Source organism: Rhinoraja longicauda, chromosome 11, assembly GCF_053455715.1.
Source record: "Rhinoraja longicauda isolate Sanriku21f chromosome 11, sRhiLon1.1, whole genome shotgun sequence".
Taxonomy (NCBI): Eukaryota; Metazoa; Chordata; class Chondrichthyes; order Rajiformes; family Arhynchobatidae; genus Rhinoraja; species Rhinoraja longicauda.
In genome coordinates this window covers 6,302,624-6,322,077 of record NC_135963.1, presented here as the reverse complement: position 1 = coordinate 6,322,077, position 19,454 = coordinate 6,302,624, and the positions used below count along the sequence as shown (strand labels likewise).

At 47.3% G+C, this 19,454-nt stretch overlaps 1 protein-coding gene across 1 annotated transcript in view; it reads left to right on the top strand.

Annotated features, from left to right (window-relative positions):
* Positions 1-15,056, top strand: part of LOC144598254 (protein BCAP-like) — a 52,798-nt gene extending 37,742 nt beyond the window's left edge. The window contains 8 exon segments of the mRNA XM_078408174.1: positions 2,855-2,965; positions 4,008-4,112; positions 10,161-10,261; positions 11,320-11,399; positions 11,402-11,481; positions 13,778-13,903; positions 14,365-14,580; positions 14,582-15,056. Coding sequence (XP_078264300.1) covers positions 2,855-2,965; positions 4,008-4,112; positions 10,161-10,261; positions 11,320-11,399; positions 11,402-11,481; positions 13,778-13,903; positions 14,365-14,580; positions 14,582-14,677 — 915 coding nt within the window. The 3' untranslated portion in view covers positions 14,678-15,056.
* Positions 15,057-19,454: the final 4,398 nt, after the last annotated feature.

The following is a 19,454-nucleotide window of genomic DNA, read 5'->3' as shown; positions in this document are numbered from 1 at the left end:
AATGGCGGGACTGTCGTATGTTGAAAGGCTGGAGCGATTGGGCTTGTATACACTGGAATTTAGAAGGATGAGGGGGGATCTTATTGAAACATATAAGATAATTAGGGGATTGGACACATTAGAGGCAGATAACATGTTCCCAATGTTAGGGGAGTCCAGAACAAGGGGCCACAGTTTGAGAATAAGGGGTAGGCCATTTAGAACGGAGATGAGGAAGAACTTTTTCAGTCAGAGGGTGGTGAAGGTGTGGAATTCTCTGCCTCAGAAGGCAGTGGAGGCCAGTTCGTTGGATGTTTTCAAGAGAGAGCTGGATAGAGCTCTTGAGGATAGCGGAGTGAGGGGGTATGGGGAGAAGGCAGGAACGGGGTACTGATTGAGTGATCAGCCATGATCGCATTGAATGGCGGTGCTGGCTCGAAGGGCTGAATGGCCTACTCCTGCACCTATTGTCTATTGTCTATTGTCTATTTAGAAACATAGAATATAGGTGCAGGAGTAGGCCATTCGGCCCTTTGAGCCATCACCGTCATTCAATGTGATCCTGGCTGATCATCCAGAATCATTACCCCGTTCCTGCTTTCTCCCCATATCCCTTGATTCCGTTAGCCTGAAGAGTTATATCCAACTCACACTTGAAGACATCCAGTGAATTGGCCTCCATTGCCTTCTGTGGCAGAGAATTCCACAGATTCACATCCTCGTTGGGTGAAAAATCCCCATAAAAGCTCTTATTTACTTCATTTCTTCCGCACAATTGTGAAACCTTCTCAAATTTCTCAATAACATGGCAGGAGGCCATTCGGCCCTTCACTCCTATGTTGGCCCTCAGACCATTCCCATCTGTCCCATACCACCACTTACCAAGTAGCCTATTGAGGTTAATAAATAACATTAAGTAACTATTAACTAATAACCCCTCTCTCGTTTCTGTCCCCCCTTCCGCCCCAATGTGCACCCATTTCTCCCATGAGGAAAGAAGTAGAGGGTTATGGGTCTTATACGGGTAAATGGGATTGGCATTGATGGACATCATAATCACCATGATTACGATGGGCTAAAGGAGCTCTTTTCTGTCATATGCGATTCTCTAATTTTTAGCTTCCCTTACCCCTGGGATAAATACTTTTAGTTTCGTTTAAAGATACAGTTCAGCCCACCAACCAGCGATCCCCGCACGCTAACGCTATCCTTCACGCAATGTGGACAATTTACAATTTAACAAAAGCCAATTAGCCTTTGGAGTGTGGGAGGAAACCGGAGAACCCGGAGAGAACTCACGCAGTCACATGGAGAACGTACAAACTCTGTGCAGACAGCGCCCGTGGTCAGGATCGAACCTGGGTCTGTGGCGCTGTAAGGCAGCAGCTCTACTGCTGCGCCCCTTACGATGTTCAATAATCTTTTACAGTTTCTTTCGTCTTAAGTTGAGACCATTACAGTTTTAGTGGACGGTTTCCGTTGGCATTTCATGTCAATTTGTAGGAATTGGGCTGTTGTTTCGTGGTGATATTCAGGAAGTCGAGGTCAAGTCAATTCTTAATCTTTGGCTTCGTTTCCCACATTATTTTAAATTGTATTACGTTTATCCACTCTAAGAGGAGCCACTGATTTACTGTACTCTTAGCCAGAACATTTCACACTGCAGAGACCTACATGTGGCTTTCTCCCCCCCGCAAAGAAATGATCCTCAACGTGACGTCAGGAATTGGTGTCAGTGGCAGCACGGTGGCGCAGCGGTAGAGTTGCTGCCTTACAGCGCTTGCAGCGCCTGAAACCCAGGTTCGATCCCAACTACAAGTGCTTGTCTATACCAAGTTTTACGATCTCCCCGTGACCGCGTGGGTTTTCTCCGAGATCTTCGGTTTCCTCCCGCTCTCCAAAGACGTGCAGGTTTGTAGGTTAAATAAATAATAAATAAATAAATATATTCCTTTATTTGTCCTACACCGGGGAAATTTACAGTGTTACAGCAGCAAATTGGATAGCAAGAGATCATTCATTATAAATAAAAATAAAGACAAGGATAAATTGTCATCAATTTACTGTGCATTCCTTAACTGTTACTGTTGACTCGTCTGCTGGGAGCAGTGCTGGTTGTGCAGTCTCACAGCAGCGGGAAGGAAGGACCTCCTATATCTCTCCTTCACGCACTTGGGGTGAAGGAGTCTGTCACTGAAGGAGCTACTCAGTGCAGTGACAGTGTCCTGCATGGGGTGGGAGTCGTTGTCCAGCAGCGATGTTAACTTTGCCATCATCCTCTTCTCTCCCACCACCTGCACTGAGTCGAGGGGGCAACCCAGGCCTTCCTGACCAGCTTGTCGAGTCTCTTCCCCTCCGCCGCTCAGATGCTGCTGCTCCAGCAGACCACTCCATAGAAAATGAACTTAATTCTCAAGTTCACAGGTTATAGTAGAATGAGGCCATTCGGCCCATTGAGTCCACTCCGCCATTCAATCATGTCTGATCTCTGCCTCCTGATCTCATTTTCCTGCCTTCTCCCCATAACCCTTGACAACCGTTGGCTTGGTATGAATGTAAATTGCCCCTAGTGTGTGTGGGATAGTGTTAGTGTGCGGGGATCGCTGGTCGGCGCGGACTCGGTGGGCCAAAGGGCCTGTTTCTGGACTTCACCTCTAAACTAAACTAAACTAAAAAGGTAGACGCAAAGTTCTGGAGTAGCTCAGCGGGTCAGGCAGCATCTTTAGAAAAAAATGAATAGGTAATATTTCGGATCGGGACCGTTCTTCTTATTTGGATAGAGGTCTCCACTGTATTTTTATTCAGTCACTGGCCTGTCACAGCAGCTGTGAGATACAGAAACTCGAAAATAATGCGATGATGTTGTCATTCGCAGGCCTCGTTAACAGCTTTGGAAGACAGAGCAGCAATAACAGCAACTGAACTGATGCAGCTCCAAGCCAAAGCCAAACAACTGGAGGAAGTTGCTATGCAATATGAAACTCGGGTAATAAACATTTATTCAGCCAAAGCCCAGCTACTTATGAGGAAATCCCTTAAAGCTCAGAAGCCAACCGTTGTAAAGTCGTCACTAAATGCTGGAATGACTCAGTGGGACAGGCACCATCTCTGGAGAAGGAATGGGTGACGTTTCGGGTTGCGACCCTTCTTCAGACTTTAATCTGCACCGTAGGCTGAAGTGACTCCTTGCACGTATAGCAAAGAACAGTGCATGCTGGTTTACACCGAAGGTAGACACAAAATGCTGGAGTAACTTAGCAGGACAGGCAGCATCTTGGGAGAGAAGGAATTGGGGGACGTTTTAGGTCGAGGGAGAAGGGTCACGAACGGAAACGTCGCCCATTGTTTCTATCCAGGGAATGTTGCCTGTCCCGCTGAGTTGCTACAGCATTTTGTGTCTATCTCCTGTGTAAACCAGCATATCCAATTCCTTCCCACACGTTACAAGGTTGTCATGGATCCAGTTGAAAGTTTCCCAGCTCGACCAACAAAAGAAAATCAGGAAACTCTTGCGTGCATACCTGAATTTTGATATTCAGTTTAACTTCTTGCAAGTATTAAACTATATCCAAATGTAAACGGCTTGATCTGATTGGTCAGTCGCACTTTGAGCTTGGGTAGTATCAAGAATGGCGGAGAAAGGAACTGCAGATGCTGGTTTTCAAAAAAGGACACAAATTGCTGGAGTAACCCAGCGGGTCAGACAGCAACTCTGGAAAACGTGGATAGGTTCCAGGAATGAGTGCGAAGAAGAGTCCCAATTCAAAACGTCACATATCCGTCTCTTCCAAAGATGCTGCCTGACCTGCTGAGTTACTCCAACACTTTGTCTCACAATAGGAATCATGTTCTCCATTATTTAATGTAGTATAAAATGGTAGTTTTGTTCTTCCAGGAGCAGTGTATTAAATATAGAATATGGTTTGAAACTTGCATTTGTCAATCAGTAGTGTTGTGGAGACTAACAGAAGTTTATTGAACATAATTATATTTGTCACTGTAATTATATTTGTCACTACCAATATTAGATCCTGTTCTTACGGACATCAGCCGATGAATTGAAGGCTGGTCTTGGAAAGGCAGCGGTAGAAAGTAGGCGGATAAGAGATTTGGGAGACTCAGAAAAACAGAAGGTAAGTCCTCAACTGCTCCTTGCATTTAAAGGTGCAATTTTCCTTTTAATATTCAGACTCAAAGGAGGTTCTTAGGTCTTCTCTTCCACTTTACTGGGCCAATGGACACAGGAAATTTCTCAAATGCTTTTTATGAATGACTCAAAAATCTATTCCAGAACACTGGGTAGTGCTGAGGCTTTATAAGGTACTGGTCAGGCCACATTTAGGAGGGAGAGATAGATCAGCAATGAATGAACGGCGGAGTAAACTGGATGGGCCCAAAGGCCCAAGTCCACTCCTATCACTTATGAACTGATCAACATTTGAAATATTGTCAGCGGTTTTGGGCCCCATATCTGCAGAAGGATGTGCTGCAGATGGAGAGGGTCCAGAGGAAGTTTACAGGGAAGATTGGGTTAACGTATGAGGAATGTTTGATGGCTCTGGGCCTGTATTCACTGGCGTTTAAAAGGATGAGGGGGATCTCGTTGAAACCTACCGGATAATGAAAGGCCTAGATGGAGCGGATTATGAGAGAATGTTTCCAGCAGTGGGAAAGGTTAGGACCAGAGGGCACAGCCTCAGAATAAAAGGGCAGAGCTTTAGGATGGAGATGAGGAGGAATTCCTTTAGACAAATGGTGATGAATCTGTGAAATTCATTGCAACAGATAGCTGTGGAGGCCAGGATAATGGCTACCTTTAAAGCAGAGACTAATAGGTTTGTGAGTAGCAAGGGTGTCAAAGGTCTTGGTGAAGGGGAGGGGGGGGGGGGGGGAGGCAGGAGAATGGGGTTGTGGGAAATATAGAATAGCCATGATCAAATGGCTGAGCAGACTCGATGGGCTGAATGGCCTAATTCTGCTCCTGAGTCTTTTAACCTTCATGCATCAGTAAAATTGTTTAATAATCGCACTCTAATTTCCCTAAAATTTGGGAATATTTGTTATTCTCCAGAAATCGCCGCCTGAAAGGGTGAAGGGAGTGAATTTGACAGTAACCTTCGGAAATAAATTGCATGGCGATGTTAGCAAGGCAAACATTAGCAGGGCCGAGGGAACCAGGCAGTGGGTGTGACTGACGTGGCCCATTTAAACAGCTGATCACATGTACTAGCTTTCATCCTGCACTGTAGACATCTTTTTTTGCTGAATGGATGGCAGATCCCAAAAAGAGCTTTTCACCGTACCTTGGTACATGTGACAATGAGAATGAGAGGAACAGGCCCATAAATAACAAAACAGAACACTGAAGAAGGGCCTCAACCCAAAAAGGCACCTATTCTTTTCCTCCAGAGATGCTGCCTGGCCCGCGGAGTTACCCCAGCATTTTGTGTCCTTACTCGGTGTAAACCAGCATCTGCAGTTCCTTCCCACACAAGATATCAACGGTCAGGCAGCATCCATGGAGGCACAAAAAAAGCCAATCAGATGGTGCTGGTGGTCCCAGAAGTGGATCTGCTATCACTCAGATGGAGAGGGTCAGGTTCAATCCTGACTACGGGTGCTGCACTGTAAGGAGTTTGTACGTTCTCCCCGTGATCTGCGTGGGTTTTCTCCGAGATCTTCGGTTTCCTCCCACACTCCAAAGACGTACAGGTATGTAGGTTAATTGGCTGGGTAAATGTAAAAAATGTCCCTAGTGTGTGTAGGATAGTGTTAATGTGCGGGGATCACTGGGCGGCACGGACTTGGAGGGCCGAAAAGGCCTGTTTCCGGCTGTATATATATGATATGATATGATATGATATTTAAAATCTCTACTTTAACAGCATTATTCCTTACACTAACTAATCTCTTCTCAATCTCAAGACTTTAGACTTTAGAGATATAGGGTGGAAACGGGCCCGACGGCCCACTGGGTCCACGTCAACCAACGATCACACTGTACACTCGCACTATCCTATACACTAGGGACAAGTCACCAAAGCCAATTAACCTACAAACCTGCACGTCTTTGGAGTGTGGGAGGAAACCGGGGCACCCGAAGAAAACCCACGCACGTCACAGGGAGAACGTACAAATTCCGTATAGACAGCACTGTAGTCAAGATCGACCGTGCCGCCCAGCCAATTCTCCAACGAATCCGTCTCTACCGGACTTTATCTTGCACTGAACATTATACACCTGATCCTGCACTGTGGACATCTTGATTGTAATTATGTATAGTCCTTTCGCTGGCTGGATAGCAGATAATAAAAAAGCTTTTCACCGGACAATAGACTAAACTAAACTAAACCAAAAAGTGGATGTTCTGAGTTGGGACCCACCGTCCACTGTGTGAAAAAGTTGCCTTTCAGGTTCCTATTAAACCTATGTCTTCTGGTTCCTGATTCACCTGTCCTGGGGTAAATTACTCTGCGCTTTCATCCTATGTATTCCCCTTGTGATTTTATACACCTCTATAAGATCATCCCTCGTCTATAAGATCTTACGGAGGTGTATAAAATCATGGGGGGAAAAGATTGGGTAGAGTCTCTTGCCCAGAGTAGGTGAATCGAGGACCAGAGGACTTAGGTTTAAGGTGAAGGGGAAAAGATTTAATAGGAATCTGAGGGGTAACTTTTTCACACAAAGGGTTGTGGGTGTATGGAACAAGCTGCCAGAGGAGGTAGTTAAACCAAGGAATATGGCAACATTTAAGAAACAGTTAGACAGGTACATGGATAGGACAGGTTTGGAGGGATACGGACCAAGCGTTGGCAGGTGGGACTAATGTAGCTGGGACATGTTGGCCGGCGTGGGCAAGTTGGGCCGAAGGGCCTGTTTCTATGCTGTATCACTATGACTCTATGACTCATCCTCCTGCACTCCAAGGAATAAAGTCCTAGTCTGTCCAACCTCTCCCTATAGTTTAGGGCCTCAAGTCCTGCCAATTTGGTGCATTCAAACTGATTCGTCATGCTGTTCGGTAAGGTAGTTAATTCCATTCTAAAGGGGATTGTTAATGAGCCATGCTTCACCTTTGCAACATGCAGCATGACTGAGTGATTCATGGGTTTCCAGACGTGTGATTTGGCTGCTGTTCGTTAACCCTGGCCGCTTCTGAAACTCACAATCAAGCTTAATAGCTTTTAACACTTACAATCAGCAAATTTTAGCACGTACTTGGAATTCAGGCGGTGTCTCTGGACAGTTAGCATTTTGGATCAGTGCGTCTTGTACAAACTTTGATTAGAAAGGGCGGCACGGTGTCGCAGCGGTAGTGTTGCTGCCTCACAGTGCTCGAGACCCAGGTTCGATCCTGACTACGGGTGCTATCTGTAGGGAGTTTGTACGTTCTCCCTGTGTTCGCATTAAAGGTAGACTGGGAGTCTCCAATGAGGTTGATAGTAGCTCAAGACTGCTCTATAGTTGGTGATAGGATGGTTCAGTTGCCTGATAACAGTTTGGAAGAAACTGCCCCTGAATCTGGAGGTGTGAGTTTTCATGTTTCTGTAACTTTTACCTGATGGGAGAGGGGAGAAGAGGGAGTGACTGGGGTGAGACTGGTCCTTGATTATGCTGCTGGCCTTGCCGAGGCAGCGCGAGGTGTAGACGAAGTCGATGGAAGAGAGGGATGACGAGAACAATACTGTTTTACGATGCCATTTTCTGCAATGTTTCTCCAATGACAAAGATACTGTCTCCGAAATAAAGCACGGACGGCTGTGGAGGTCAAGTCAATGGACATTTTCAAGGCGGAGATTGACAGATTCTTGATTAATATGGGTATCAGGGGTTACGGGAAGATGGCAGGAGAATGGGGTTAGGAGGGAGAGATAGATCAGCCATGATTGAATAGTGGAGTAGACTGGCCTAATTCTGCTCCTAAACCATGAACATGTATTTAGAACATTGCATTGTGACGATCCCTTCATTGAAGTTGTCCTCACGGGTTCACTCATTTAACAACAAATTATTTTTCATCCGCCTCTTTGCCCTCTTCCCCCCCCCCCCCCCTTTCCTCCCATCCCCCTATTTTCTTCCCCATCTCCCCTTTCTCCGCCTCGCCGACCACCGGTCACTGTGTAGGTGAAGGGCGCAATGGAAGGTCATCTGAAGGGATTGAGAGCCTTTCCCAAGCTGCTGAGAGAGGCTGAACAAAGGCTACATGACTGTGAGGAACAGCTTCTTAGCAAGAACCTTGGCAAGCGAGGCCTCTCTGATTTGTCCAAAACACTGGTGAAGGTGCTCTTGCTAATGCAGGTGGCATTAGTTGGTGGATGGATGTACTCAGTCCAGTCCCTCCTCTGCCCTGCCCAGCATTTCCTCGCTACTGTCTTGAACATGGAACTTATCTGGAGTCTTGAACATGGCACTTTGCTGCGTTTAGTTTACTCTAGAGATACAGCGTGGGCGGTCACGGTGGTGCAACGGTAGAGTCGCTGCGTTACAGCGAATGCAGCGCCGGAGACCCGGGTTCCATCCCGACTACGGGTGCTGTCTGTACGGAGTTTGTATGTTCTCCCCGTGACTTGCGTGGGTTTTCTCCGAGATCTTCGGTTTCCTCACACACTCCAAAGACATGCAGGTATGTAGGCTAATTGTCCCTAGTGGGTATAGGATAGTGTTAATGTGTGGAGATCGCTGGTCGGCACGGACCCGGTGGGCCGAAAGGGCCTGTTTCCGCGCTGTATCTCTAAACTGAAATAGGCCCTTCTGCCCACCGAGTCCATACCGACCACCTGTTCACACCAGTTCTATCCTACACACTGGGGACAATTTACCTGAAGCCAGTTAACCTACAAACCTGCCAAATCGTCTCCCATTCTTTTTTCCCCAGAGATGCTACCTGACCCGCTGAGTTACTCCAGCACTTTGTGTCTATTCACGTCTTTGAAATGTGGGAGGAAACCAGAGCATCCAGTGAAAGTCCACACACAGGAGCACCTGGGGAAAACCCACATGATCGGTGGCGCAGCGATAGAGTTGCTGCCTTACAGTGAATGCAGTGCCGGAGACTAGGGTTCCATCCTGACTACGGGCGCCGTCTGTACAGAGTTTGTATGTTCTCCCCGTGACCTGCGTGGGTTTTCTCCGAGATCTTCGGTTTCCTCCCACACTCCAAAGACGTACAGGTTAATTGGCTGGGCAAAATGTTTAAAAAAAAAAAAAAAATTAAATTGTCCGTCGTGTGTGTAGCATAGTATTAATGTGCGGAGATCGCTGGGCTGCGCGGACCCAGTGGGCCGAAGGGCCTGTTTCCGCGCTGTATCTCTAAATCTAAAATCTGATCACAGGGGGAACGTACAAACTCCACGCAGACAGCACCCGTAGTTAGGATCAAAGCCGGGTCTCAGATGCTATAAGGCAGCAATTCTACCACTGCCCCACCATCACTGTCCCACTATTCGGCAGTGTTAATTAATTGAATTGATTGATTGAACGATGCAGCGTGGAAACAGGCTCTTGGGCCCACCGAGTCCCCCGTGACCATTGAACACCCATTCACCACTGTAAATTGCTGCTTGTGTACATATGAGTGGTAGATTTGATTCGTGTGGAATTAGTGTAAATGGTGGGGGGGAGGGGTGGGGGTAGATGTTCAGCATGGACTCTGGGCCGGGCGGCCTATTTCCATGGTGCACCTCTCAATGACTGAATGCAATCCCCGACAACAATGAGTGAGATTTCAGAGAATGCTAGTTCTATGTTACCCACTTTCTCATCCACTCCCTACACACCAGGGGCAATTTTACGAGTTGCCAATTGACCGACAAACACGCACCTCTTTGGGATGTTGTCCCGGGGACAATATGCAAACTCCACACAGACAGCACCCATAGTCAGGATCGAACCCGGGTCTCTGGCGCTGTGAGGCAGCAACTCTACCATTATGCCGCCTTCCAAGTTTCCAAAAACATCACACTAAATTTTGTGGAATAATTTTTTTTAATATCGTCGTTTGGTTTTCCAAGTGCACTCCATTTTATTATTGTTGTGTGTGTGCCCGATTCACCTTGTTTGGCAGTGTGGCTTGCTATCGTTTTCGGTGGGTGTTTATTGGTAATTTCAACAATAGATTGTGCGTCTTCCTGAAAAATCTCTTGTACTTTACAAGTGCTCTAACTGTTGCCATCTTCCAGTCCAGTCACCAGATCTACAGCGTGAAATCCTCTTCGGAAAAGCTGGACTCCTTGAGGGAGGAGAAGCACACGTTACAGAAGGCCTTGGATGTTCTCTCTTGGTAACAGCTCCGCCGTTTTCTGATCATTTTGTTCACTGTATAAGCTCGTCAGACAAAGTGTCGCCTCACCGTGATGCAGCTGGTAGAGTTGCTGCCATGCAACGCCAGCGACCCAGGTTCAATCCCAACCTCGGGCGCTGCCTGTCCCGCTGGGTCACTCCAGCATTCTGTGTCTATCTTCGGTGTAAACCGGCATCTGCAGTTCTTTTCCACACGATCTTCAGAGCCTGACGGGATCTACCCCCGGGTTATTGAGAGAGGAAAGAGAGGAAATAGCCGGGGCCTTGTGGAAGACCTTTATATCTTCTCTGAGCACAGGCAAAGTTCTCAAGAACTGTGGTGTAACTAGTGCTGTTCCTTTGTGTAAGACGGGAAAGAGGGAAAACACTGGAAATTCCAGGCAGCTGAGCTTCATGCCGATGCTGGGGAAGTATTGGAGAGGATTCTTGGGAATACCTTCATTTGGTGCATGCCAATCGTTGCCAGGAGTGGTGATGGACGCAGATAAGATCAGACCATAAGACGTAGGAGCAGAATGAGGACATTTGTCCACCATTCCACCGATCTACCTTTCCCTCCCAACCCCGTTATCTTTGACACCCTTACTTATCAAGAGCCTGCCAATCACCGCTTGAAAAATACCCAATGTCTTGGCCTCCACAGCCGTTGGTGGCAATGAACTACACAGATTCACCACACTCCAGCTAAAATTCCTCCTCCTCATTCTCGAGGTATGCTCTTTTATTCTGAGGCTGTGCGCTCTAGTCCTAGACTCTCCCACTACTGGAAACATCCTCTCCACATCCACTCTACGTCCGAGGCCTATCATTATTCGGTAGGTTTCAATGAGATCCCCCCCCCCCCATCGACCTGATGAACTCCAGCGAGCACAGGCCGAGAGCCATCAAACGCTCCTCATACGTTAACCCGGTCATCCCCAGCAACGTTCTCGTAGGCCTCTTCTGGCTTTGCTCAGAACGCGTGCAACTGCATTTAGACAGCCCTGCTTGTTTTATTTGAGTCGACCAAAGAATTTTGGTGGTTGTTGTTGATCTAAGGAAACTAAAGGAGGTTGACATACAGAACCAAGAGCTGACCGAGACAATAGTGAAACGAGAAGAAGCGGTTTCATTGAGCAACGCCAACTTCAAGCACGGTCCATGGAGTCTGCCGCGCTGAGTCGGCAGCTGGAAGCTGCATTGCAGGATGTCAGTAAAAAGGTTCTCCCTCTCTGGAGAACATTAATCTTTCTCTTGGAGCCTAATGTTGGTGCATAATGTTGTGCTTATGTACAGTGATACCCACATTGAACTGTACACAAAAAGTTTGGGGTTTGTACAATAGACAATAGGTGCAGGAGTAGGCCATTCAGCCCTTCGAGCCAGCATCGCCATTCAATGCGATCATGGCTGATCACTCTCAGGTACGTTCTCCGATTACCTCCCACACTCCAAAGACATACATTTGTAGGTATAATTGGCTTGGTATCATTGCAAAATTGTCCTTAGTGTGTAGGTTGGTGTTAATGTTCGGGGATTGCTGGTCAAGTCAAGTCAATTTTATTTGTATAGCACATTTAAAAGCAACCCAGTTGAACAATAAGACCAATAAGATTAATCAATAAAAATCGATAAAAATGCAATAACACATACAATCACAACTAACACCAAACAAAAAGAAACATCCATCACAGTGAGTCACCTCCAGTCCCTCCTCACTGTGATGGAAGGCCAGAATGTCCTTTTCTCTTCCCTGCCGTCTTCTCCCGCGGTCAGGCTGTTGGAGTTGCCACGAGGATGCAGTTTGCTATTGGGAGGCTGAAATATAGCCCCAAATTCCCCAGATGTTGGTGATTGGTGCTAGAATATTCAACCTGCACATTTTGTCAAAGAACATGGGAAAATAGAAAGCAGGAATAGGTCACCAAAAATTAATGAGTATTAATTGTCATATATACCAACAACTTACCAGCCACGTCTTGTCCGGCCCCTCCTCTTTCCCAGGTTTCTTTCTCCCCACCCCCTACAAATCAATCTGAAACGTCACCTATCCATGTCCTCCAGAGATGCTGCCTGCCCACTGAGTTACTCCAGCACTCTGTGAAACGTCACCTGTCCATGTCCTCCAGAGATGATTTAGATTTTTTTTTTTTTAGATTTAGAGATACAGCGCAGAAACAGGCCCTTCGGCCCACCGGGTCCGCGCCGCACATTAACACTATCCTACACCCACTAGGGACATTTTTTTTAATTTTTACATTTGCCCAGCCAATTAACCTACAAACCTGCACGTCTTTGGAGTGTGGGAGGAAACCGAAGATCTCGGAGAAAACCCACACAGGTCTCAGGGAGAACGTACAAACTCCGTACAGTACAGCACCCGTAGTCAGGATCGAACCTGAATCTCCGGCGCTGCAATTTTACCGCTGCGCCACCGTGCCGCTCGACCCGCTGAGTTACTCCAGCACTCTGTGAAACGTCACCCATCCATGTTCTCCAGAGATGCTGCCTGACCCACTGAGTTACTCCAGCACTCTGTGAAACGTCACCCGTGAATGTGCTCCAGAGATGCTGCCTGACCCGCTGAGTTACCCCATCAGGTTGTGTCAACGTCTACGCTGTCGATATCCTGGAGGATCTGTATGTTTGGTTAAGACCACAAACCAATTTGTCTAAACTCCCCAAGTAATACGGACCCATACTGCCCAGCCCCCATCTGTAGACATTCTGGTGCATAAGTAAAGTTTGGGTGATAATAACGTGGAAACAAAGAACTACAGATGCTGGTTTATACTAAAGATAACCACAAAGTGCTGGAGTAGTTCAGCAGGTGAGGCAGCATCTCTGGAGAACACGGAATGCTGAAGATTTGTGTCGGGACCCTTCTTCACACTGATTGTCTGAAGTCGGGACAGATCGAAACTCACTCTGCGACATTGGGGCTCCCGAGTTGGCCTCTACTTACCAGAGACCCCGGCCTTCCTGATGTTAAAGTCCACAGGCCCCACGGTTGGAGCTCTCCACAGTCGATCCTCGGCAAAGGATCACAGCCCCCAATGTTAAAGTCCACACCGCGCCCGCGGCTTGAAACGCCGGGCCGGACCCCAGGAAAGGCCGCTAACTCCTCGATGTTAGGCCGCAGTGCATCTCCAATACGGAGAATCTCGTATCTCCAATGCAGAGAAAAATCGCATATCCATCGAGGTAAGAGATTGAAAATAAGTTTCCCCCAATTCCCCCTCCCCCACCTCCTCCCCCCCCCCGCATAAAACAAACCAAGAAACACTAAAACATACTTTTATCACATAGTTAAAATAACAAAAACGGAAGAAAGGACAGACAGACCATTGACGAGGCAGCCAGTGCTGGTGGCGCCACCTGGTGTCTTGGGCGATAATAAGTTCTCCGTACCCGTTGGTTGTTTCAATGGCATGGCTGTGTGAGTCCAAAGAGTCCCCTTCCTTTCTGGTTGTTTTCCATTTCCTCATTCATGATTCACGTTCCCTCCCTTTCCCAGGTCAGAGAGGTGAAAGAACAGGCCTTAGCCAGGGAGCAAGCTTTTCAGAACAGGATCCTTGGACTTGAATCAGAGGTAAATCGGAAGACAAAAGACCGGAAACAGCTTCAACAGAACAAGGAGTGGGTGAGTGCTTTGTCGGCATGACGTGTCTCTCTGTGAATAGGGGGCCACAGACCCATCTCAGGACTCATCTGCAAGTTCAAAAGTTCAATGGTTTCTTCATTATCACGTGTACCAAAGTACGGTGAAATACTTTTTTTCTGCATAGAGATCGGCAGGACTAGTTAGTTTAGTTTAGTTTAATTTATTGTCACATGTACCGAGGGAAGTGAAAAGCTTTTGTTGCCTGCTAACCAGTCGGCAGAAAGACTGCATGATTACAATCGAGCCATTTACAGTATATTGGTTACAGACAGCATCCATGGTCATGATCGAACCCTGGTCTCTGCCGCTATAAGGCAGCAACTCTACCACTGCGCCACCGTGCCGCACAGTATCACTGTAGCCTGAGATCATTGGCCTCTTCAGCCGTACAGAAGAATCATTTTGGTCCCAAGCTCAAGGTATGCTTCTTGTTTCCTCAGGCTGACGGGATCCATAAGATGCATCTTCAGGAGTTGAAACTCAGCCTCGAACAATCTGAGAATCAGAATCGTAGCATCCAGAACTACATTGAGTTTCTCAAGACGTCCTACACAGCCGTGTTCGGAGAGAGTGTGGCAGCAGAATTTCACACCGAGCCGATGTTGAGATTTGACAATGTTTCCACAAATGTCTTAGGTTAGACATGGAGCAGGGAAACAGGGCCTTCAGCCCACTGAGTCCACGCCAACCATGATCACCCTGTACACTAGTTCTATCCTGCACACGAGAGACAATTTTACAGAAACTAAATAACCTACAAACATGTACGCCTTTGGAATTTGAGAGGAAACCGGAGCACCCGGAGAAAACCCACGCAGGTCACGGGGAGAACGTGCAAACTCCGTACAGACAGCACTCGCAGGTCAGGATGGAACCTGGGCCTGTGACGCTGTGAGGCAGCAACTCTACCTCTGCGCCACCGTGCCGCCGTCTACATAATGATACATCTGCCACAACTAATTACAAAGACAATCTTTCCGGATTAGATGTGTCATAAATCAGATTTATTTAAGATCATGGAAATTATGTAATGACAATCAAATTGCTGTAATGTGAAGATTCCAGCGTATAAAATGAATACCTTGAATATCGTCCTTTTAAAATATTTTGAAATTGATTGCAGTAATTTATTTGAAGACACTTCAATAGATTTCTATAATTTATTTTTGTTTTTTCATAAGTTTATTTATTTGTTTTCCACATAAAAATAAATTGCTCCTTTGCTATGACTGGGAGAATAATCTCTGTAAATAACACTTGTCGTGCTTTTAAATTGATGTGTTGAAGTAATTCTGTGCATTGTTTGCAGATAACATAATATTTTTGATGTACAATCTTTAGTGAGCTCACGAGCTCAGTGGTATCTTTGACATTTTATTGCATTTTTACCTCTGACAATTGTGCCCTTTGCCCGAGTTGACAATTAAACATGATAGTCCTGACCCGAAATGACCCAGCAGTGTGAATTTGATTTCTCAAACTTCAAGTAGCCTCTGCATCCCCCTCTCTCCCTCTCCCTCTCCCCCTCTCCCCCTCTCCCTCTCCCTCTCCCCCTCTCCCTCTCCCTCTCCCTCTCCCACTCCCTCTCCCTCTCCCTCTCCCTCTCCTTCTCCCTCTCCCTCTCCTACTTCCTCTTCCCCCCCCCACTAGTGACCGTATTAGTTTACCTGTCTGTATAACTCGTTATCGCCTGCCCCACCGCCAACAATGGACCATTGTGGGCTCCACCTTTCGTTGATCATCTTTGCTTTTTGCATATCTTTCATTCATTTAGACAATAGGTGCAGGAGTAGGCCATTCGGCCCTTCAAGCCAGCACCGCCATTCAATGTGATCATGGCTGATCATTCACAATCAGTACCCCGTTCCTGCCTTCTCCCCATACCCCCTGACTCCGCTATCCTTAAGAGCTCTACCTAGCTCTCTCTTGAATGCATTCAGAGAATTGGCCTCCACTGCAGAGAAGGCAGAACATTTGTTCTGTATCTCTCCAAATAACCATCTGTACCTCTCGTTACCCTCTCCCCTGACTCTCAGCCTGAAGATGGGTCTCGACCTGGAACTTCACCTGTTCCTTTTCTCCAGAGATGCTGCCTGACCCGCTGAGTTACTACTGCTTTTAGTGTCTATCCAAGATTGTTGACTTATGAAGAGGAAGGCCCAGGATCCACGGATTGATCAATGGTGGAAAACTTCAAATTAGAGTCATCGAGTGATACAGCGTGGAAACTTGCCCACACCGGCCAACATGTCCCAGCTACACTCGTCCCACCTGCCTGCGTTTGGTCAATATACCTCCAAACAAGTCCTACCTATGTGCCTGTCTAACGGTGTCTTAAACGTTGGGATAGTCCCAGCCTCAACTACCTCATCTGTCAGCTTGTTCCATGCACCCACCACCCTTTGTGTGAAAATGTTCCCCCTCGGATTCCAATTAAATCTTCTCCCCTTCACTTTATGTCAACTTGTCCTCGATTCCTCTACTCTGAGCGCGAGACTCTGTGCATCTACCCGATGTATTCCGCTCATGATTTTCTACACCTCTAAAGGATCACCCCTCATCCTCCTGCGCTTCCAAGGAATACAGTCCCAGCCAACTCAACCTCTCCCTGGAGCTCAGCTCTTGCCCAGAGTTGGGGAATCGAGAACATAGGTTTAAGGTGAAGGGGGAAATATTTAATAGGAACCTGAGGGGTAACTTTTTCACACAGAGGGTGGTGGGTGTATGGAACGAGCTGCCGGAGGAGATAGTTGAGTCAAGTAGTATCGCAATGTTTAAGAAACATTTGGACGGGTACATGTATAGGGCCGATTTGGAGGAATATGAGCCAAACACAGGCAGGTGGGACCAGTGTAGATGGGTCAGGTGTAGGAAAATAACTGCAGATGCTGGTACAAATCGAAGGTATCACAAAATGCTGGAGTAACTCAGCAGGTCAGGCAGCATCTCAGGAGAGAAGGAATGTGTGACGTTTCGGGTCGAGACCCTTCTTCAGACTGATGTGCAGATGGGTCATGTTAGTCGGTGTGGGCAAGTTAGGCTGAAGGGCCTGTTTCCACACTGTGACTTTATGAATCTATAACTCAGCCAGTCTGATAGCATCTGTGGAAAGAGAAACTAGTCAACACTGCAGGTCAGGGACCCTTCCTCAGAAGAGGGGAAATGAGGAGTGATTACACATTTAGGAAATGGTTTTACAGGAAGCGTAACCCTCTGCTCTTCACAGCTCTGCAGAAGACTCCTTGATCCGAAATTTAGCACTGGTTTCTCTTTCCACAGATACTGCTTGTCTGTCTGAGTTCTTCCAGTGTTTCTGCATTTGTTTCAGTTGCAGACTCATAGAGTTCTACAGCATAGAAACAGGCCCTTCAGCCCAACTTGCCCGTGCCAACCAAGCTGCCTTATCTACGCTAATTCCGCCTACCCACGTTTGGCCCATATCCCTCTTAGCCGTTCCTGTCCATGTACCTGTCTAAGTGCCTTTTAAAGGTATCACAAAAAAGCTGGAGTAACTCAGCGGGTCAGGCAGCATCCCAGGAGAGAAGGAATGGGTGACGTTTCAGGTCGAGACCCTTCTTCAGACGGCAGTGTGAAGAAGGGTCTCGACCCGAAACGTCACCCACTCCTTCCCTCCTGAGATGCTGCCTGACCCGCTGAGTTACTCCAGCTTTTTGTGATACCTTCGATTTGTACCAGCATCTGCAGTTATTTTCCTACAAAAAGTGTCTTTTAAATGTCGTTATAATGCCTACCTCAACTACCTCCTTTGGCAATTAGTTCCATATACCCACCACCCTCTGTGTGAAGATGTTGCACCTCGGATTCCTATCTTTCCACTCTCACATGAAATCCATGTCCTTTGATTCTTGTTTCAGTTGTGTGGTATCTGCCTCCCTCTGCTGGTGGAGGGACTTCTTCAATTTTAAGTAACTTCACAGTGGCACACCTCGTAGAGATGCTGCCTCACAGTGCCAGAGGCCCGGGTTCGATCCTGACCTCGAGCGCTGTCTGTGTGGAGTTTGCACCTTCTCCCTGAGACCGTGTGGGTTTCCTCCCACCTCCCAGAGACGTACAGGTTTGTAGGTTAATTGACCGCTGTAAATTGTCCTTAACGTGCAGGCAGTGGGATAATAGAGAACTAGTGATGACCGATGACCAACGATCGGCGTGGACTCAGTGAGCCGATGGGGTCTGAGGGCATGCTATTGAGGGCGTGCAGCGTAGGTTTACTAGGTTAATTCCCGGAACGGCGGGACTATCATATGTTGAAAGACTGGAGCGACTAGGCTTGTAGGATGATGGGGAGATTTTATCAAAACGTATAAGATTATTAAGGGGTTGGACACTTTAGAGGCAGGAAACATGTTCCCAATGTTGGGGGAGTCCAGAACAAGGGGCCACAGTTTAAGAATAAGGGGTAGGCCATTTAGAACTGAGATGAGGAAAAACTTTTTCAGTCAGAGAGTTGTGAATCTGTGGAATTCTCTGCCTCAGAAGGCAGTGGAGGCCAATTCTCTGAATGCATTCAAGAGAGAGCTGGACAGAGCTCGGTAAAACGAATGACAATAAAGCTATTCTGTATTCTGTATTAAGGATAGCGGAGTCAGGGGGTATGGGGAGAAGGCAGGAACGGGGTACTGATTGAGAATGATCAGCCATGATCACATTGAATGGCGGTGCTGGCTCGAAGGGCCGAATGGCCTCCTCCTGCACCTATTGTCTATTGAATCCATGTTTTATCACTGAGCTAAACTAAGATCCATTGAGTTCCTTAAGCTGCTCTTTTTTTTTGTAGGAAAGAAGTGCAGATGCTGGTTTCAATGCTGGTGACACAAAATGCTAGAGTCACCCAACGGGACAAGCAGTATTTGTGGAGAGAAGGAATGGGTGACGTTTCGGGTCGAGACCCTTCTTCAGACTGTTGTCAGGGGAGTGGGCAGTACAGAGATGAAATGTAGTCGGAGACAGTAAGACTGGTGGGAGAACTGGGAAGGGGAGGGGACAGAGAGAGAGAGGGGAAGCAAGGGCGACTTGAAGTTAGAGAAGTCAATGTTCATACCGCTGGGGTGTAAGCTGCCCAAGCGAAATATGAGGTGCTGTTCCTCCAATTTGCGCTGGGCCTCACTCTGACAATGGAGGAGGCCCAGGACAGAAAGGTCACTGTGGGAGTGGGAGGGTGAGTTAAAGTGTTGAGCAATGCTCTTGCTCCCCCCTCCCCCCATTCGTAACAAGGACAGAGTCCCCCTTGCCCTCACCTTCCACCCCATCAGCCATCGCATACAGCACATAATCCTGCGACATTTTCACCATGTCCAACGGGATCCCACTACTGGCCACATCTTCCAATCTCCACCCCTTTCCGCTTTCCACAGAGACCGTTCTCTCCGCAACTCCCTGGTCAACTCGTCCCTTCCCACCCCCTCCCCAAGTACACCACCTGTCCCTATACCTCCCCCCTTGACTCTGTCCAAGGATCCCAACAGTCCTTTCAGGTGAGGCAGAGGTTCACCTGCACATCCTCTAACCTCAT